At 37.4% G+C, this 22,171-nt stretch overlaps 2 protein-coding genes across 4 annotated transcripts in view; both read right to left on the bottom strand.

Annotated features, from left to right (window-relative positions):
* Positions 1 to 529: 529 nt before the first annotated feature.
* Positions 530 to 18,700, bottom strand: LOC122846678 (coiled-coil domain-containing protein 85C-A-like). The gene is made up of 5 exons (XM_044143766.1): positions 17,682 to 18,700; positions 5,716 to 5,795; positions 3,870 to 3,962; positions 3,703 to 3,801; positions 530 to 3,029 (listed from the first exon to the last, which is right to left on the bottom strand). The coding sequence occupies exons 1-5, from the start codon at positions 18,316 to 18,318 to the stop codon at positions 2,937 to 2,939; spliced, it is 1,002 nt and encodes a 333-aa protein (XP_043999701.1). The 5' UTR covers positions 18,319 to 18,700; the 3' UTR covers positions 530 to 2,936.
* A 333-nt stretch (positions 18,701 to 19,033) lies between these two features.
* ubr1 (ubiquitin protein ligase E3 component n-recognin 1) overlaps positions 19,034 to 22,171 on the bottom strand; it is a 28,196-nt gene continuing 25,058 nt past the window's right edge. For all 3 annotated transcript variants that reach the window (XM_044143756.1, XM_044143757.1, XM_044143758.1), the window contains exons 45-47: positions 21,933 to 22,103; positions 21,753 to 21,854; positions 19,034 to 19,945 (exon numbers count right to left, since the gene is read on the bottom strand). In XM_044143756.1, the coding sequence (XP_043999691.1) occupies positions 19,804 to 19,945; positions 21,753 to 21,854; positions 21,933 to 22,103 (415 nt within the window). In that variant the 3' untranslated portion in view covers positions 19,034 to 19,803. The remainder of the gene's footprint in view (positions 19,946 to 21,752; positions 21,855 to 21,932; positions 22,104 to 22,171) is intronic.

The raw sequence follows: 22,171 nt of genomic DNA, 5'->3' as shown, positions 1-22,171 counted from the left end.
TGGTGGTATGATGCCAAACAACTGCTTTAATTCATTAATTCATTTTGCAGAGTCAGTAAGTGGAATAAAATTTTACTGTGATTTCATTTTTTCTACTTCTAAATTAAGAATATGGAAGACTACAACTGCCAAAATCAAGAAAAGATACAAAAAAGAAATAGTTGATTAATTAAACTACAAACCAACAACAGCACCACCAACAATAAAGAGATTTTTAATCCATGCATTAAACTACTGCTTTAGCTTAATTTAATGTCAATACTAGAACTTATTTAATTTCAACATAATTTTGAATTTTTTGTTCTTGTGATCATCAATTTCTTATGTTATGTTGCCTGCTTATATTATTATTTTGTTTTGTAACTTTAGATTCTGTGAAATTAGATATTTTTTAGTTTTAGATTTTTAGCAGCAAAAGAAAAAACAGTATCATGTGTAAGGAAACAGGGATATGAATTGAATAAATAAGAAACTAAATTAAACATTTCTGAACACATGGAAATTTAAACAAGCAATAAAGCAGCACACATTTACAAAAAAAATCTTTAATATTCATCTAAAAGTATTTTCATTTTCTTAAGCTATTCTCATGAATAACAGGTTTGCTAAAATACATCTGCAGCTACATACACACATTCAGAAACCAGCTGTTTCTAATATATTTCTTTTGCATCAATCCGTACAATAAAATGTGCTCGTCAGGTTTTTTACTTACAAATAAAAGCGTTTATTTCGGACCATTAAACCAAATTTAAAGCATTGTGTTTATTTTTAAACAGAAAACTCTCTGGATCACTGCGGGCAGGTTTAAAATCCAGCTAAACTCCATTTATTTAACAGAAATATATGCTGTAAAATCTACATTAAGGCAGCGTATCTACTCCTGACAGAAAGGCAGCACATAGTACATACACTTAATCACCAGTGGGATCAAATTAACAACAAACTTTGTGGAAAACTGATCCTCTGTTTTCTCCTGAGGTTGCTCGTGAGTTTGGGGAACAAATCAGTATAAAGAATTGGATTATTAGGAAATGTTTGCACTGATTTTGTTGAGTTTTTAACATCATCTTCTAATTTTAGTTCTGCACAAACAAGCAACAGACATCAACTTTATTTCAGCTGTAGGTAAATGAAATTTCTAAGAAGAGATTCTTTTAAAAAAAAATCACTTTGAAGCAAAAACATGCTTTCATATTCCTCAGATGTAGATGAATTAAAGGTCCTTGCTATCTAGAGGATATGCACTAGCCAGCTCTGTTAAAAAAACACAACATGCAGCAGCAAACTACAGGAAGATGTCAAACATTGTGCCAAGATGGAAGGAAAAGCTGCAGCATGGCTGATACAGTTCATCATGTTTGCCAAAGATGTGATTCTGTTGAGACTTAAAGGTGGAAATCTCCTCCTGGGTATATTCACTGCAGTAATGTGCAATTATTCAACCTAATATCACCTTTCTATCTCAACACTGTCTGTCCATTTTCCTCTGCATACAACTCAAAAGGTGCGCCTAATAAAGTGGCCAGAGAATGTTTTTTTCTGCATAGGGCCGGGTGATATGGTATGAAAATTAAATCTAAAATATTTTTACCAGATCCAATTTCTAATGTGATTTTCCCCCCTTGCTTTCTTGTCTAATAAAAGAAGAACAAGAAAAAAAAGACATTATAAATGACAAAAAAGTGGGGGGGGTTTTCTCTCCCTTCTGTGAGTATTAAGGCCAGGCTACCAGAATTTTTGTTTAATTATGAGAATATACAGTCATGATATTAGCGGGGAAGTTTATAAAACAAACAAACAAAAAAACTTTTATTAGAAGAAAAAGTTTGGGTTAGGTATTTTTATTAATTACTACTTAATTCCCCTAAAATTATGACTTAATTCTCGTAATTAAGGATAAAAAAATCTTAGCCTGGCCATAATATTTTGCTGTCAAAGTCCAACTAAGTAGACAGTCAAACAAAATGGCGGCGCCGGACTAACCGACATCACTCTGGACTGTGGAAACCCAGGGAATGCTTTGGTTCTGCGTGATTGCAGGATGGCGCAGAAAACAGGCAGGTAGCTCACAGCTTTGTCTCTTTATGAATACAATTCTCCAGTCTGTCCTGGTGAAGCTGAAATATGAAGCTTCGGTTTTAGAATTTAGCGTTCCAACCGGCCAATCAGCGAACAGAAGAAGTTGAGAACGACGACGTTGATTTTCCGCGCTGTTTACAGTTGTAGTCTGTAGTTTTAGCGGAGGGAGTGAACGGAGCCGTTCAGTCCGTGTTGGTCACGCTTCCAAATATTAAACTAACATTCACAGCCATCTCGTTCAGCTCGATGCTTTCCTCTTCGCAGTGGAGGACGGTTGTTTACAACGCAAGCAACTCCCGATATGTTTCATAGGGGCGATACTAGCACTTTACATACGTCATGGCCGACCGTTAGCGATTAGCAGTCGTTTCAAAATAGCCGCCGATGGCTCAGGGACTTTGTAGGAAGCAAAGCGTAGAGAAAGAGGCTAGTTTTTACCTAGCTAGACTGAAATCGGCTCCCTTAAAGTTTCCCTCTGAGTTTATGGGGGAAATTCAGAGTTGTAGAGCAGGATTTCGTCGTTAGAGTTGAAGGGAGACCCGAACTCGCACCCAGAATTCAATGAAGGGATCCCCACGTGATCTGGAGTCGGTGGGGAGAAGGACGCTTTGGACCGGATACCTCTAAGATATCAGGAAATGGAAGACTGAGGATGGATCTGCTACATAAAACTGAAAACTTGCTGATTTAAAACTGTATTTACACCTTAAGTCCACATGGTGGCATCAGTGAGCCGTTTCAGCATCCTGTCCAGGACTGTTGAAACTTTGTGCATTTGTATAGTAAAAGGTGTGCCCATTTTTCTCTACTGCTTCCGTTTGAGGATCATGCTGTGGGTTCGATGGTGGGTTCTCCTACTGGACCGGACCTTGGAGCTGGTTTCCTGACAGCTGCTGTCGAACAGAGAGCTTTGAACCAGCAGCGTCGCCCAGCTTTCTCCAAACCACCTGCAAGGCAAGAAATGCAGCTCTCACCGCTTAACAGGAGGCAAATATTAACCAATCACAGTGAGGCAGGCCCTTAAACACGACATAAATCATCAAAATATTTCCAAAGATTAGCGATCAGACATTCTAAGGTTTTAATTGCTTCAGGAGTTAATTATTTTTCTAGATTTGGGTGCATGTTCTGATCTGTTCTGAGATGCACTCAGAGGTTACTTTAAAAAAAAGTAGCTGTACAAGAAGTCACTCAAGTAAGAGTAAAAAAGTGTTTGGTAAAAAGTCTACTCAAATATTAACTGATCAAAATAGCAACCATTTAATACATAAAAATTATATTATCAGACAGACCAAATATGAAGTTATGTTAAAATTTTGGTATTTTAAGGATCAAAATGATATTTATTAATATAAGTAACATGTTATGCAAAAGAAAAAAAAGTAGTATTTTTCTCAATATAAAGTGCGAAATTGCATCAAAACTGCAGGTGAATGTCTGTGTCTGGTTAAAACAAGCTTCATTCAGACATTTACTCAAGAATAGTGATACTTCAAAATAAAATTACCCCTGATAGTAGTAAAAATACTCCTAAAAATATATATTTTTAAAAAGTTGCCAAAGTAACTCAGTTGCAACCCAACTCTGGAAGTATTCAGGAGAAACAAGAATGAAACTTACGTTGCACATCTCTCTGACGATGGCTTTCTCCTTATCGTTGAGGTCTTCATCGTATTCCCTCGAGTTCTGACTGTCCAGCTTCTCATGGACCTCCAGCACCTACACACACTTAGAATCAATTACAGAATAATAAAAATATTTCTTACCACCCGGTGTTCAGAGTTTACCTTCATGGCATGGACTACAGCTTCGGGTTTCTGTGCCAGAGGCAGGTAGAACCCCGTGGGGGACAGTTCTCCACTGGGAGTCCGAGGATGGTTCTGATGAGAACAAAGATAAGAATCAGTCCGAATCCTGACTTTTTTTAGAATTACAATTTTCTTCTAAGCATTAAAACATTATGACTTCTTTCCTACAAACTCTGATGTAATTCTTTGAATTCAGAAGTTTTTCTCAGATTGCTGACTTTTTTTTTCAAACAGAATTCTGAAAGAAACGTCGGAATTCTGTTTTTCTTCAGAATTCCGACTTTTTAGTAGAATTTAGACTTTTGTCACAGAATTCCAACCTTTTTCTCAGAATTCCGATGTTCCTTTCAGAATTCTGATGTTTCTCATCAAAATTCCAACTTCGTAGAATTTTGACTTTGTCGCAAAATTCCGACTTTTTTTCGCAGAATTAAGATTTGTCTCAGAACTTTGACTTTTTTCGCAGAATTCCAACCGTTTTCTCAGAATTCTGGCTTTTCAGTACAATTTTGACTTTGTTGCAAAATTCTGACTTTTTTCTCAAAATTCTGACAATTTCCAAATCTGAATTGTTTAAATTGTTTATGGCAAATCTACCAAAAAAAATTTGGGACAGGCTTTCAGTGCAGGTTCACAAATACTCTTCTGTATTAACGCCTTTTATAACATGGTAGTATGAATCATGTGGTGTAAATTCAGGCAGATATGATCTGCGACAAACAGGTCAGGAGGGAGAACGTATGGATCGGTTTCTAAACTAATTATTTCCAACTTTTATAAATATCGCCGTCTGAGGCCAAACTAGGTGTGCTAATTCCACAGAAAATCAAGTAAATCCATGGCTGTACTGGTAAAAAGAAAAACTTGGGTAAACAATCGCAGTCACTCCATTCAATACTATTGTCCGTCATGTTGCTTAATTGACATAGTTGCAAAGGGTCAATTCTGTCACGACATAATTTAAACAAATGTGTAAAACACTACAGCTTTAACCAAAGCCTATGTTATATTTCATGGTTTTTATTCATATGTTTCAGGATTTACAGGTAAAAGAAATAGAACTATATAAAGAAAAGGAGGCTGGTGAAACCGTACGTAACAGGAGAGCTGCAGTGTTTGCATTTACTGGCAAGAGTCAGCTGCTGTGATTGGGCTCATCAATAGGTCATGGTGTTCTCCAATACAAATCAGACCAAAACATGAGGTGTTGCTCAGTCCCAGACCAAAACTGAGAGCAGCAACACCAAAAAATAAATGTTTTAAAGACAATCATGGTCGTATTTAAAATAAAGGAGAAGAATACCAAGCAGAACAACCTTTATGTTCATGTTATAGTGAAACTAGGACTATTTCGTCAATGGAAATAGTCCTAGTTTCTATTAAAACTAGGACTATTATAGATATAGGAGTTAAAATAACTCCGATATCTTAGTGAAAAGTTACTTGCAAGTTAGTTTTGTCTCATTTTAGAGATATTGGTACTAAAAGTACTTGGACAGAATTTGCAGTAGAGATGGGAGTAATTTCTCCATGTGTTGAAATTCTCGTAGTAAAACTCAAACACATCGTAAAGAATATAAAGTGGCCTCTTAAAAACCAAACTAGCATTATTGTACATCAATAAAAAGTCCTGCATTATTTAAAAAGTAACTGATGCTGATACATGTGATATTATGAGTCATGTCTGCAAAGACAACACAAGTCCTGACATGTTGTTGCAACTCAGAGTCACTGACTCAAAACGCTGTAATTAAAAACTTGTGTTAGGGGCCTACAGCAAATAAATGTCAAATAAAGTGAAGACAAGAATAAAAGTGTAAGTTACCTGCATTGTCAGCAGTTTCTTTTCATCCTCCAGGATCCTCACCTTGTTCTCCAGCTCTCTGATGTAGCACTCTGATATATCTACAAAAAAACACATGAATACTATATTAATTAATGTTTCAGTGACCGTTTGGTGTAAATTCCTAAAGAAACAACATTCTAATATTGATAAATCATCCTTGTTCTTGAGAAAATTACCATACAAGCAATAAGCAATCTCAGTTTAAAAAAATCAGGGGAAAAAAACAAGTAAATCTGAGTTTTAAGCTCAAAAATCAGAACTTTTTGAGGTTCTTCTCATAATATGTTTTCTAGAACCCACGCAAATTAATCTGCACCTACACCTGAGAGCCACATTCTTGATTATTTTTTTCTAAAGAGATTCCAGTTAAGCCGACTAATCCGGTCACAAAATCCCAGTATTTAGCAAGACCCAACCCCAGCGTTCGAACGCACGTGCTGATTTCAAAGCACGTTTCTGTTAACGGGGAGGAATTTCTGGCACAAAAGGTTCGCTGACAGCTTGGCAACAAATGAGGGAATGAAACCTGTTCTGTCATGAACTTTCACCTGCAACAAAAGCCGTAGATTTGAAGCAGTTTTTATTTTTATTTCAGTGAACAGTAGAATCCAAGCAGATGTTTTTGATTTTGTTTGGCCACCATGTTTGATGCTGTTGCTGCAGGGCGCAGCTCTCCAAAGATGACTGGCATGTTGTTAGCTGATCTACCTCACACAGATACTTTCCTGTCAAACATAATTACCGTTTAAAATATTCCAGGATGAGTTTCTGCAGGTTTTACCTGAGAGATTAAGTCAAGAAATTAAAAATGTGGGGCGTGCTGTGGTGGCGTAGGGGATAGCGTGACCCACATTTGGAGGCCTTCAGTCCTCGATGCGGCGGTCGCTGGCTCAATTCCCGGACCCGGCCGACGTTTGCCGCATGTCTTCCCCCCTCTCCTGTCAGCCTACTGTCATATAAGGGACACTAGAGCCCACAAAAAGACCCCCTGGTGGGGAAAAAAAAATTATAAGAAAATAAAAATGTGGATGATTACTCACCTAATTTGACAGATAAAAAGAACTTTAAATTATTACATGTAATACATTTTAGGATATTTTCAGTTAGTTTTGATAAAAACATATATTTAGGGAAGAAACCTATTATGTAATACTTCTTGTAAAACCTTAGAGAACATTGACATTATTTACAGGATTTTTGATTTAAAGACGTGTTTACATTTACTCCTAAAGACCCCATTACACTGAGTCAAGAGATTAAAAATGTCAACATTTCCAGGATCTTCAGGGACCATTAAGGATCTAATGGTCTCCTCACAGTTTCCTGATTGGGAACAAGAGGCTTTTATCCAATCATCCAAATTATTTATACCCCGATTCACACTTTGTCAAGCTACAACCACATTTTAGGTGACATATAAACTCAAAAAAGGGCATAACTATGAAAAGAGAATTTAAAAAAAACATGCTTTTTAAATAATTAATTTTAAGGATTCATTGATATTTTAACAGTTTGTGAACAGGTTTCATTCTGGCACAACTGGCCCTTTAAGAGCATTCATGATCTTATTTTGGCCCAAAATGAAAATGAGTTAGACACCTCTGCCCTAAAGAATAACTGTCTTTAAGGAGTATGCCGCACTTTTCAGATTTTTATTAGTTAACCATAGGGTGACCATATTTTCATTTGAGAAAACCAGGACACCTTTCAGCGGGGGAGTGGATGACACCACGACACGTTGGACCGGGTCCTGCAAAACACAGGACATTTCCTCACTTTCTAAAAATAACCCGGGACGCCCGGGACAGGACGTGAAATACGGACGTTTGGTCACCCTAGTTAACCAAATAAAAACATATTTACTTTGTGTTGGTCTTGCACACAGGACTAATTACAGTTTGCAGTTGTTTACTTTTTACCCCAGGAAGCATTCCTCTTCTTATATCAAAATGTTTTCTTTTTCCCACCTGCACATTATTTTGATGCAACTTTACAACGAATTGAAAATATCAACCTTAGTTTTAATCACAGCCTGTTCTGACCAACTTTATCCAGAAATAACTTTAAGCTGTTCTGAATAAAAACATGTGGCAGATTTATTGGGGGGAAAACACAACATGGCTCCACACTCACTCTGCGTAACTTGATGCCACAGTTTGAAATTCTTGCCGTGTAAACAGACTTCCATAAATCTATTTTCATCTGGCATGACAGGAGGGAAATAAAGTGCGGCGCTCGCTGCAATAAAACGCTCACAACGTTCCTCTGGTAAGGTTTCAATTAACTCCTACAAGCAGAACCACTTCAGGTCCAATGAGCAGACATGGCTGTTTGTTGGGCTGCATTATCTTCAGGTTGTTGATTTGTGTCCAGAAAAGTAACGTCCTGGAAGAAGTAGTGAAAGTCACCGCTGCAGACAAACTGCTGACCTCACACACAAACACAAGAGCAGGCTGTGCTGACAAAATAAAACAGAGGGCATCCTTTAATTACAGACGGTCAGCACAGATCCAGTTAACCTTCCTGTCTTAGTGCCAGTGTGTCTCCACATGAAGACACTGCAACATGGCGGACATTGAAACACCAGTCAGAGACCATTTTTACTCAGGTTTAATTAAATCTCTGGGCGTTTTCAGATGAGTCCTTACAGGTTTTATACATCAAGTCTTGGATAAAATATTCAACTTATTGTAGATTCTCTTTCTCCATTAGAAAGGAAAACATGTTAATGTTTCAATAGGTTTGAAAAACATATTAAGTTGGAGACTAACTGAGGTCAGAGCTACATATTTAAAGCACAAAAACTCACGGAAATCCATGGTACTTTATCAGAGCCTCTAGTTTTCACACCATAAGTACTTTTTAAATGTGCATCCTGTATTTTACTGTTGTTGGCTATGAAGCAGTTTATTTTGTGCGCATGACCAAAACCTAGTACTTTGTTTTGGTCACAATCTTAAAGCAAACATTAGATTATGCAGTGTTTCTGCGGTTTTAATTAGACTTGCACCAATTTTTTTTGTTGTTGTTTTTTTTTTGCAGAGTTTCAGTGGAACAGGTTTGTTTGCTCCAATGTAGAATAAATTGGTCTAAAGCAACTATCCGGTTCAGTCAGTGTATCTTCCTCTGGTTAAAGTAGCATTAAACTTTCTCTGATCACTTTTAAATTGTGTTGGCTAAGCAGATCAGTAGTTGGAATCTCCCATTTTAGCTCAAAATCTAACATTTATATTTGTCAGACCTAAACTAAATTATTTGCAAAATATAGTCTTAAAATGCAATTTATGTTACATGAAAGTTGTATTATATTGGTGAAAACACAATAAAATCATAATTTCATTGTTTTGTTTTTGTCTGTGGACATAATTCTGAAGTTGGCATCTGATTTGTAGCTGACATAAAGGGCCAGTTTTTAAAAACATAGATACTATTTAAACACTTCTAAATCAAAATCTAAAATACCTAAACTTACCAAAGCTGGACAACATTATTCTTCACTGAACAGAGGTTTTTTTCTAAGCATTTGTGATTAAAAATATACTTACAAATAATAGAATGTTTACTTTTTTGCAAAAAAAAAAAAAAAAAAAAAGAAGGTGCTTTTAGAGTGCTTAAAGTCCAACCTGGACTAAACTATTGATTTGTTATTGTTCACTCTTTACTCCACTTCAGAAACACAAACTGGGAATTTCAAGTTTTCTTTAAAAAGTCTTGGGAACCTTTTATTGTGCATCATCTGGTCTCATGAACTGTGTACATTGTTTTATGACCAACTTTTTAGCAGATAAAAAAACATGCAGCAAAAGAATGAAGTCCCAGTGAGAGTCTGAGTTTCGGACAAGTCATGCTGTCTCTTTCTAAAGAAAGTCATGCGATTAAAAAAAACATAAAACTCAACAGTTCTTGAAAATAAGAGGAATATTCAGTGGAAAAAGACTATTGGTGTAAAGGAAGGATTAGCAAACATGTTTGAACTGGTTAAACTGGCAACAGCTTACTTCGAACACTGCATCTATCGAGGTACCGATACTGGCCAATTGGAACGTTTAAATTTTACAGATACAAAGATTGTTGCAGAAGAATTACAAAAGATGAAATTCAATCGATTTAGTTCTTGAGATTGTCAAAATCAATCGGAGATCAATTAAAAGAAGAAACGGCTTATTTAGGAATCTGTCCAGGCTTGTTAGAGAATATCTAAAAGTGAATAATGTTTCTTTGGAACTGCTTCCTCTCTTAAATGCAAACAATTGGGTTGGAAAAAATAGTCAAACCTGTTTTTTCCTAAACTCATGATCACCGCAATACAATATCACCAATATTTCTATGTGAAACACACAGAAGCATCAGAAAAGTTTCATATTGGAGCTGATCAACCTGCACATTTATCACTTATTTTATAATAAATGTTATAAGTAAAAAAATATCTGCAAGTGGAACTGGTACTGTTTTTTCAATATTTGCGAATTATTTACTTAAAGCAAGCTCCTTTGTCTTGCTACAAAGTGACTTGCAAGTTATTCTTTGTCTTATTGCAAGTGCACCAAGATATCTGTACTAGAAATATTTGGAATGATTTTGTGCCTCTGCAGTGCGGACTGCAAAGACCCACGAGAGGTCGTGGGTTCAAATCCTGGACGAGCCCCCATTTGTCATGCCTGGCTCAAAAGCGATGACAAAAATGGGAGACAGACCATCGTCACACAACATATAGGATGTATATTTTAAAAAAGTAATATTTCTTGATTGTTTCATAATTGGCTAATACCTTTTCATAAGTTTATGGTGTGAAGTACTTAGAACTGCCTTGTTGCAACGTGGTGTCGTGCGCACAAGATCCTCCCCTCCATTTCCCTACTCATGATCAGGGGAAAAACCTGTTTGCTAACAATGACTAGCATTAGTTTTAGCTGTTGTCAACATCCATTTTCTGTACACCCTTGTCTTTAGAGAGGTCAGGAGGGGTGCTGGTGCCTCTCCTGCGAACGTTTCGGATGAGAGGCGGGGTCACCCTGGACAGGTCGCCAGTCTGTCGCAAGAGTTGTCAACACGTTAAATTTTAAATGTACACATGATATATAAAACAAAATGGGACACAGTGCTTTGCTAATAATTGTTAACATGACAGCTATATAACAAGGTCAAAGAAAAAATAGCAAGGAAGAGAGAATTAGCTCAGTTATGCTAACTTGACTATGACAACCGTAACATGCAGATGTGCTGCAGAATTTGAGATGTTTTGGTTCAGTTGAAAAAAAAAAAGAGACCCAACATAACGAATCTGTAGAGCTGGTGTTTAAATGAGCTAATAAAATAAATCGCCACTGTTTTCAGATGATCACTTATTAATAATCACAAACTAAACATCAACCTTGAAAATATAAAACGGTATCGTACTGAATGTTCTGTTCTTTGTGTGAGAAATGTTTGCTTATTTTTGGGGGGTTGAATCCTGATACAGTAGTGGAGCTGTTGCTATGGTAATAGGTCTGTATGTACAGTAAGTATATGAGTGGTTTTGAGTTGTTTCTCTGTGTTATTTTCCCTTTACTGCATTAAATTAATAATACCTACATATTCAGGTTTCATTTTGCTAACAGAATTATTCTTCTTTGGCAGCGCAGCTACAGATGGCAGGCAAAAGAAAAGTCTTTCTGGCCTCCAGTGTTGTGAGAATGTGTGAAATTTACGGATGTAAACAACAACATGCGACGTTTCTATACAAATCAACTTGACGCGATTTAGAAATCCCTCAGATGTTTGTGTTTGCAGACGACTCGGTTATCTCTTACAACAAATTAAAAGGTTTTTTTTTTTTCCAGGAACTCCACTGAGTTTGCAGGATTTCCACCTTGAGATATTTCTCCAGCCGTTCTCAAGCTGCACTCCTTCACCCTGACCTCACCAGACAACCCCCCATAAAACCCAGTTTAACCACCGCTTATGTGCGTTTCTGGTCCTGTTAGTTCACCGCTCCGCATCTGAACTGATAAAACAGATGTCAGCTGAGGTGGGGCCCCCATAAAATCTGAGGCTCGACCTCTGACCCTGGCCGTCCCACAGAGGATGGGACAGAGAGGATTGGGAAGGGGGGGAGGTTATGCACAGCCACTCTTTGAAGAGCGACAGCCCCCCTCCATTGTCTCCCACATAATGCAGTGAGACAGATGGCACCGGGAGCACAAATGTGTCGGGAATGAGGCCAACTGGGAAAAATACCACCACATCACTGGGAAAGAAAGAATCACTGGTTCAGAGCACCGATCAGGATGTTGCTGCTTCTACAGCAGGACGGACTGATAAAGGATTAATAGGTCTGCAGTGATTTTAAGAATTTATATTCTCAGTTTCGTCTCTGACTTTTGTCTTAAAGGAAGGAAAGAGAACCAGTGACTTTTTCTGGGTTGTATTAGTTTAGGATGAAAGTTACACTGGGTTACAAACAATATTTTTTGGAAGTTGTCTATTTTTTTCAACTGAATTAGGACCAATTTGCACCTCTAAATCCAAAAAATAAGTGCATATAAATTGAACATTACGTCTTCATCTCTCCTCCTGCTCATCACCCATTGATCCCAGAAACCCATCCAGACGTGAGAACAAGTCACACATTTTGATGCTCATGTTGCTCCAAAGTTCAGAAAGTTTACCTGATGGAGAAAAACCAATGTGATTTTTGGAGTCAGCATTTCAAAATTACCCTAAAACAGTTGAAAACCCCCAGACATTGTTTTGGCTGTTGACCAATGTTATTGATTAATGAGTTAAAGCACATCATCATTTTATATATGTTTATATTACATTTTTGGGGTCAGCTGTTTTAAATACTGACTGAATAAGCAGAAAATAGCGCTTCATATTAAAAATTTTTGTTATTTACTTAGTTTTTCTGTCATCAACACATCCTCGCTTTTGTAACAAATCAGTAAGTTTTGGTTGAATTCGCTCTTTTCTTCTCACCAATGCAGCTGAATCTCACCTGACTGAACGCTGCTGTGCGATATTACTGTTTAAATTTCAAAACAAAACTGCATGTTTGGATCGTTTCTCTTTGCTGTGATGGTACGGCTCCGCTTAAGGACGACCAACATCGCCCTCTGCCTGATGGAGGCCGAACTACAACAGGGAGTTGCTAAAGCTAAAGAAGGTAAAGTAAACGTTATTATTCAATAGAATGACACTAATTTGAATCTAATAAACTATTAATCGACATCTCTAGGTTAGCATCCAGCGCATAAGTAAAGAATTTGTCTTGTGAATGGGTTTTTCTAGATAACTTGACTGAGAGATCGGCTGGTTATGAGATATTTGGGACGAATTAGCAATAAAACTAACTGAAACCAATTCAGCTAGACCAAATAAAATTCAACCAAACTGAACTGTAATAAACTCAACTATTTAGATTAAATTGAAAATAAATAAACTGAACTGAATCAAATTGAAATTATCTAAACTAAAATAAACTGGACTCAGAGTTCAGACGATTCTTCACATTTACATGTTATTTCACTCCTGCGCTATCAGAATAAAATGCAAATATTCCCCAGCAGCAGAGCCTGTAAATATTTGACTGCTGGAACTATTGAAGATTAATCGCCTTAAAATAAAATCCGTCACATTCCTGCTGGTGCTGTAAGAAACTGAGGCAAAGAAGAGAAAGCAGAGAAAAACTCGACCTCAGCACAAACACGCCCTGAAAGTCCCACACAAAACGCTGCATGTGCACAATGCAAACTGGCACAATGATTTATCTGTTCTGCTCATATTCATCGATGTTAATTGCTCATTTGGCCCGTTTAACCACCTCACCAGTCTCATCCCAGCAGGTGGATTTTCTCCAGCCAAGCTGGATAAAACAATGCCTCTTTATCACTTCAACATCAGGGTTTTTTCCCACAAAGCTTCTGGGGGATCTGTCCGCTCAGGAATGTGGGGAATTATCACTAAGTAGCTTTTCCTCAACAAATCCCTGTAAGACCTGACAGTTTTTTACAGCACAAATGACTTTTTTTTTTTTCATGGGTGTTTCAGAGATTATCTAAATTGACAGTATTAGGGAATATTTACATAAAACATTGAGCTTCTTAGTTGGCAGAACTGTGCAGGTTCTTATTTATTTTCTGATACATAATTCGAAATATTGTTTCACATTTAATTCTGCATATTTAGAGTAAAAATCAACTCAGGCAAAGTCAGATTTACTTATCCATGTTCTGACTGAGAAATCTGAAAAAGTGACAGAATGTGCATCATTACAGCTCAAAAACTGGGATTTGGGATTGATCTGGTGAGAGGTGTACCGCCCCTAAAGCTAAGAAAAGCAGAGAAAGAGGGTGTGGCTTCTAACAAGTGGGCGGAGCTTTTGTGCTAATGCTAAAACACAGTAGAAGTAGTTGGGATGTAGCCTGTTTTAAGTGGGCAGAGCTTTTGTGCTAATACTAGAGCCAAACACACCAGAAGGAGATGGGATGTAGCATGTGTTTTAGTACTTGATGTAAGCCACACCACTTGATGTGAGGTGTGGCTTACATCAAGTGGGCGAGGCTCTTATGCTAACGCTAAAGCTAAAAGACACCAGAAGTAGATGGGATGTGGCATGTATCAAGTGAACTAACGCGTCATACATGCTAAAACACACTGGGAATAGATGAGGTGTAGCTACCATCAAGTGGGCGGAGCTTTAGTGCTAATGCTAAAACACAACAGAAATAGATGAGGTATGGCTTTTATCAAGTGGGTGGGGCTTTTGTGCTATTACTATAGCCAAAACACACCAGAAGTAGATGGAATGTAGCATGTATCAAGTGAGTTAACACTAAAGCTAAAACACACTGGAAATAGATGGATGTGGTTTATATCCCCGCCCACTTGGTTTATGTCAAGTGGGCGGGGCTTTAGATGACCTGGGCGGGGCTTTAGCCTTGTGGGTCATTTAACCTAAAGCTAAAACACAGCAGAGAGAATAAGTGATGGCTCATGTCAGACATGCAGGGGTGTAGTAGCCATCTAATATTTCACTATAAACAAAAAGCTACAAAAATACACTTTCATCAACTTTAATCTTCATTAAAGTTGATTCTAAACAGTTTAAGATTCAGTGATGTCTCTCTACCATGACAAAGTTTAAAACTTTAAGTCCTGAAATGAGTAATTATACCAAAACTCACACAAGATTTCAAGGAGTTTTAAAACAACATAGATGTTGTGAATGAGACCAAACTTGGTGAAATTGTTTCTAATTTTTTTTTTCTTTTTTCCTTTGCCAAACATGATGAAGCACTGATTAACCCCAAGCAAACCAAGTTAGTTTCTATTTGTCAAACATTTCTGAGTCATTCGTTTGTTTGTTGGGCCAGTTTTGACCAGCTTTCTTGATACAATGTTTTCATTGCGTAACCAACTCCTTTTCTTGTCATGTCAAGTAAAAATTTAAATATAATTCTGGGGACACCAGTCCTAGAGAAACTTACTCTTTGAAAATTGATAAAAATAGTTAGTGTGATCAATTAAATAAAATTTCTGAAAGGACTGGATGTAAAACTAGGCGCTGTTGGAGGTCAATCGGAACCCAAACAAGACATAGTCTCTGGTCAGAATCAGTTTTCCAGTCTAAGCTCTTCAGTAAACAAACTCTGAAATCTGCTAGCAAGAAAACTCCTGACTTGCATCTCGACGGCGACTGATCCTCCATCTGTGCTCTGTCTCATACTGTCACAGCTAAGGTGCTAAATCCTCATTAGACCTGTTGAAGTAATCATGACGGGACCATCTGTGCTGATCGGGCCGGACAGAGGAAGATCGGTGACAGAAACCATCTGTGTGTGAGCCCAGAAATATTCCTCTGCCTCTAAAGTCGGACTCTCGTTAGCTGGTCTTCATTCAGCATCGTTACTTCAGTGACTGAGTGTTTACCTTTTGTTGATTTTGATTCTCTTTCTCGGAGGTGACCGATTATGCTTCGTTGAACCGGTTGGGATCAACGAAGGCTTTACAAAACATGTTAATTTAATTTTTGGAACAAAATCAGAGCTTTTCCAGCAGTAAAACCAGCTGACCAAACGTCCGGGTTTGGTTGCTAGGGAATGGCCTGGCTCAGCTGGGGTTGCTAGGTAACGACACGGTTCCATTTTCTGACTTAACAATCATGAGGTTTTTGAAACGGCTCATTTTCTAGACACCAAAAATCACACAAAACAACTTGGTGTTTTCTTGTTAAACATTGTGGCTGTTCTTTGAGAAGCAGTTTAAACCCAAATGGAAGTTTAAAAACGTGCAAAATGTGACTTTTAAAACCTTTGACTAATAAAAATAATAAAAACCCAAAACTCTGTTACTGAGAAGGCAACAATATGACAAAAGATCAATTAAAAAAAAACTACTTTTAATACAAAAATGTGCCTCAACTGAAAAGTTACATTCCTAAAATATTTGAATTTGAAATAAGTCTAGTTTTTGATATTATTCTCCTTTATTTACAATAGATACCCAATTCTAGGAATATGCAATCCTATTGGTGATTGTTATAGTAACAATATGGCTTACCATAAATAAACCAAAAATAGAAACATATTAATATATTTGCTTTGGGTTCATAGCAAAAAAGACTCAAGATAATGAAAAAATAAAAATAAATTTAATTATTTCCATAATTGAACATTTATACTTATCATTAGAACTTAAATAACCGTTTTTAGTGACTGTTATAACTAGAAATCGACACTATATTGTGCTTTTAACCAGTGTGCAGTGTGTTATAAACTGGTATCTATAACCGACATTTAAATTCTCTCCAACATGAGCTGAACTTTGAATTCTCCTTTTCCAGATTAGAGCGACTCCCAAATGTTACGGGCCGATAAACCGGGATACATTCAGGGTTTTAAAGCTGCAAAGGGAAAATAAGTCAAATACAAATAAATAAAATCACTTCAGTGAATTTTTCTGCAACATCTATTTAAGAAAACTGAGTTAACAATTGATATTTTTACTCAACAGGCTATTATAGCTGAGAGGTTTTATGATCTGAGTAAAGTAGCATTTTTAAAATGGAGGACTGTTTTGTTTACATATATAGTATTATCTTTACTTTTAGTTTATTTTGCTTGGTTTACTTTCATCTCCACTCAACATAATGTGAATATGATCTGAGAAGAATGCAATATATTATTGTTATTACTAGTATAATTATTTCTATATATAATTTTTTAACACTTCAAGAACTTTTTGTGTGATTCTTTCTACCTGAATCTGCTGATGTTCCACTTTACTGGATAATAAAGACAGTTTCTATTCTACTATTTTCTATTCTGTTCTTATTATTTTAATTAGAAATGAAAGCCATGTTGATCATGGTCTCTTTCGTGAACATTTTTTATATTTGTATTATCAGAGGTGGGTAGAGTGCCCAAATATTGTACTAAAGTAAGAATAGAACTACTTCAACATATTTTACTCAAGTAAAAACGTATTTGGTAAAAAGTACTGGGTAACTAATTAAAACTTAAAATTACATCATAAGGACTAAAATATAAAGTCACGTGGAAACAAAATGCAATTAATTAATATAAATAACATAATTACAAAAAATAAGGAAAAATAAACATTTTTCCAAATCAGTTTTTTTCAACATAAAACTTAATTAACTTAATTAAATTTACACAAAAACAAAATTTTTGGATAAAACATGTTTGTTCTTCATTTGGTAAAGTTACTCACTGTGGATTTTACTCAAGTACAAATAGAGATAAATACTTACTTATAAAAGTTGTTTGTTTTCAAAACGTTACTCAAGTGAATGCTACCAATTTCTACCAACTCTGTTTATTATCTGCACTTTTAGTTTATTTTACTTAGTTTGCACACTTTTTCCTTCCACCGAACTTTTGTGGATATGCTCCACTCTGTAAAGAACCAGATTCTTCGGTAACCGAATCGATAGTTTTCACCTGATCGGAACTCAGCGGTGCCTCCATGAGCTGACAGATCGTCCACGGACCGCCTCAGAGGGCCCGCCTTCCCCCCGCAGCCCTTCAGGTAGGCGGTCTGGTGGTCCGGACTCCCCCCGCTGCTCCCGTCGCCTCCGTCCCGGGGCGGCACCGGTCCGCTCAGGCTGGACTGGCTGTCGATGGAGCTCCGGGACCCGGCTCCGCTCCTCTCCTCGTCCAGCATGAGGACGATCTCCTTGAGCTCGGCGTTCTCCGCCCGCAGCGCCTCCTGCCCGGCCTCCAGCTCGGTCAGCTTCTGCTGGTACAGCCCCAGCTCCCGCCACAGCACGCCGGCCGTGTAGCGGCCGAAGCGCTGCCACTCCCGGGACACCTTCCGGTCCTTCTGCCGGTCGTCGTCCAGGAAGCAGCAGAGCTCCCGCAGCTCCTGGTTGTCCTCCTGCAGCTTCTGGTTCACCTCCTTCAGGCTCCGGATCTCCTGGAGGTGGACCTGCAGGCTGCGGTTCACGTCCTTCATCAGCTTCCCGTGCTCCAGCATCACGTCCGTGCTGCGGTTCTGCAGAGCCCGCAGCGTTCGGATCAGGTCCTCCTTACCGAACCTCTGCAAGTCCTGGTCGGAGAGCCGGATCAGGTCCTCCATGTCCGAACCGGTATGTTGAAACGAGCAACCAGTCCTTCACCTGTCTGGAACAGCTAAGTTATGATAAAACCCATCCTGCGGAAGGAACAGAACCAGAACCGGCAGGGAAAAACACAACCAGCGGATTCAGAGAGTTCCCAACATCCCAGATCAGAATTTGTTGCTCCTGAAGTAGCAGAGAGAGAGAGAGAGAGAGAGAGAGAGAGAGAGTGAGGCTGCCACTGAAAACACGCAGGAAAAACAGAAACACTCTGCAATGAGGGGGAACAGCGGCCCCAGCAGGCCAGGCAGGGCAACTACAGGGCTAGTCGGAGGGCAGCACTACGATAAGGGCCCCTGTAGATTAAAAAGGTAAATTACCACTAAAAAACTCAGACATTTTCAGATTAATCTCAGAAATGTTCTAGAAAAAAAAACCTAGAAATTTCAAATCTTAAATAAAAAATTTTTTGGAAAAAAACTCTGAAATTTGATTAATTTTAGAAATTTCTAGAAAAACTTTTTTCTAGAACTTTTCTGAGATTAATCTAACATTCTCCAAGCTATTTTCCAGCCATCTGTTTTCCTTTTCAAGCTCAGAAAATTCCATGTCCTTTGTCCTGGATGGCACCATCAGTTGTTAGCAAGCTCTGCTTATCCACCTCATTTGCTTTTGCTGCTCCTCGTTTTTGATTTTCTTTTAACTTGTATCGAATGTATGAACAAAAAGAAAGAGTTCAGCTTGCATCTCTCTTTATTTCAACAGCAGGAAGTCATGTGGTACAGTCAAACAAAACAGAAAGTATATATTCACATAGAATATATATAATAAATTGTACATTTCTTACATTTCTTTATTACTTTTCATGTAAAGAGCGTTAACATGACTAAAGAAAAACGGGGGAAAGTGTCTCATAACAGTTCCTTCCATATATTGTAATTACACCATGCTTACTTTTTGGCTTACAGTTGGTTTAAATGAAAGGATTTCATGATGGAAATTTTTAAAGAAACTTAAATTTTTCTAGAGGTTCTGAAGGATTTGAACTAATACATGTGGGAGGTTTCATTATTATTTAAGTGAGAATGTGAAGTTACACTGGAGGGTTTTCTATACAGGAGTAAAGATGAGAGCAGATGGGTCCATGTTTTATCTATACACAGAAGAGGGAAAAATCGATTTAAATAGGATTTATAACCATATTTAAACCCGTCAACATCAAACGTTTTCAACACAGAGGAAATCAAATATATGAACTAAAAACAAAGTTTTTAAGAAGGTTTTGAGTTTATCTGAAACAAAAAAACAAACGAAACGTCACTCCAAGTGAAACTCATCCGCACGGCAAAACAGACTGAATCAAGGCGACTTCGGTTACATCGTCATCACCGCTCTGGAACGGGTCAGGCCTCTTCTGACAGGAAGGCTTTAAATACGTGAGTGTGTGTGTGTGAGTGTGTGTGTGTGTGTGAACGGGGAAATGCGGCAGCGGGTCGGGGAAGCGCTCAGACCAGCTGCCACTCGAAGGCGAACATGACGTTGACGACCTCCAGGCTGCGGGCGATCTCCTCCAGGATGCAGTGCTGCTGCCACAGCTGGTTCAGCTTCTTGTAGCGCTCGGGGCAGAGGTGCAGCGGGTTTCCCCTCCTGGAGCACAAAACATTTCCACTATCAAAACAAGGCCTGTCGCAATAAAAGACGACTTAAAACAAGCTCAATTTAATCATTTGAATGATTTATTGTTTTGTTTCGCCTCCGTTTCTGACAAATCTGAACAATTTAGTTACAGAAACTCCATAATTAAATTTGCTATTTTGGTTATTTTAAAATGTTTGGTTTGGTTTTTGACAATTATTTCAACAATCAATTTATCCTGATTAATAGTTTCAGTTCTAATCTGCATGAAAGCAAACCTTCCTACAAACTCTGGGATGTATAGAGTTTAAATATTAAAGTATTAAAATAAAATATCTGTGGATTTCCAGCCTGTATTTTGTATGCCACTGCATATATAGTTGTTCTATAAATCTGTTTATCTAACTTTTCGTTATCATCAGATATTCCTCCAACCAACTCTGGATCTGTTTGTCTATTTTTCTACCATCTGTAGAAATGGTTAGACCTGTCACAATAATCAATAAATCAATTAAATGATATATTAAAACAAACCCAGTAATTTCCATCTGGATAATTTATTGTTTTTCTCTTTTCTCTCTTTCTACCAAAAACTAGATGATAAAACTCTTCAGTCTCAACTAACCCAACAATTTTTATTTTCAGACTTCAGAAATTATTTTGTTTTTCTTATTCTAATGGACATGATTAGTTCCAATTGATTGGAACTAATTTTAATCTAATCAACTATTAATTGATAATTAATTGTAAGTTGATTTATTGTTGTATAATTTAAAACCCATGTGTATTTTATCTGTAGTTTACTAATAATGTAAGTAAAAATATAACTTATTTCTGCAGGTACATCAAAGTCATCCAACAAAGAGGGGAAACATTTTATGCCATTTTTTCAAAGATATTTTTGCCGACTTTCATGAAAACAGCCTGAATTTACAAGGGAATATTTACTAAAAAGATCATTTTTTGTTCTTCTTAGTTCCTGAATTTAGTCTAAAAATGACTAAGCAAAAGAAAATAATGTTTCTAAGAACAAAACACTCCAACAGAAAATATTTCTGATCGATTTATCTCGCATTCAGTTCATTTTGACCCATCAACGATCCTGATATTTTATGCCTCTCCACCAGATGGCGCTGTTTCCCCATCAATTCAAACCAAACAGCAACATTTCCTACTTCTACCGTTTTCAACAGATGATGCCTGGTTCTATAAACATTAATTATGTTCCTGTTTATGTCAAATACGGTAATTTACGGTTTTTTTGTTGTTGTTTTTTTTTTTTACAATGTTTTAATACCAGAAAATATAATATTTGACATGAATATTTCAATCAAAAGTTTTCAGTGGAAAATATGTAGCAACATAAAACATTTACTGTTTGTTTAATATATAAAATATATATATATATAAAAAATAAAAAAAAACATATATTAAACAAGTGTAATTTTGCGGATTAGTTTTATTAATTAACTACACTGTTCTCAGTTAATCCAATAGTCATGAAACCCCCAAAAATAATGTTTAAGAAAGTAAAAGTGAGATTTTGGTTTTATTAGAAGAATTTCTAGAAGCACACCAGAGAATAAAGTTTAAATATTTTGTCATATTATTCCTGTACTAGTTATACTTTATTTCTATACAACTTTATTCTTGAAATATGACCATTCCCATATGATTACAAATGTATCTTCTTATTATTCTGACATTATTCCCGTAATACTGACTATTTTCAAAATATGACTTAATTCTGTTATTTCAATCATTTTCGTACGACTTTCTTACTGAGTCATATAAGACGGTGTTAAAACGTCCATCTTACCCAAGGTGAGGGTCAGTTTCTCCATAGTCGTCCAGGTACGGAGCGGGGTAAGTGCTGCCTCGCGTCTTACTGGCCATCAGGACAATTTCACACTCTCTGATTCTGTAACGACCCACATCTCATTTACTTACAGCCCAGAGCTTCAACGAGCAATAAATAAGAGTTTAGGGATGAACTGACCTGAGAAACATTCCCACTCCGGCTCCACAGGTGGCAGCGTGCGCCGTGCACGCCCCCACGTCCTCCCCGTCCAGCTGACTGAGGCAGCAGGAGCTCTGTGAGCAAAGCATGGCGCCGCAGACCAGGCACAGCGTCGGGTGCTTCCTCTCGTCCACCGTGGACTTTGGACACCTGAGGGACCAGAACCAGCAGGTGAGAGGAGTCGAACCGAGACGAAGCGAACGGAGACGAGGGGGTTC

Source organism: Gambusia affinis, linkage group LG16 (genome assembly GCF_019740435.1).
Source record: "Gambusia affinis linkage group LG16, SWU_Gaff_1.0, whole genome shotgun sequence".
Classification (NCBI taxonomy): Eukaryota; Metazoa; Chordata; class Actinopteri; order Cyprinodontiformes; family Poeciliidae; genus Gambusia; species Gambusia affinis.
This window is presented reverse-complemented; position numbering and strand designations above follow the sequence as displayed.

Bases quoted from the DNA above. Each gene is read 5' to 3' on its own strand.
- LOC122846678 (XM_044143766.1), bottom strand. From the start codon at position 18,318: ATGGAGGACCTGATCCGGCTCTCCGACCAGGACTTGCAGAGGTTCGGT. The intron at 5,796-17,681 runs GTGAAAACTATC...GTTTTTTTGTAG, and splicing joins CACCGCTGAGTTCCGATCAG to ATATATCAGAGTGCTACATC. The intron at 3,030-3,702 runs GTAAGTTTCATT...CTTGCCTTGCAG, and splicing joins TCGTCAGAGAGATGTGCAAC to GTGGTTTGGAGAAAGCTGGG.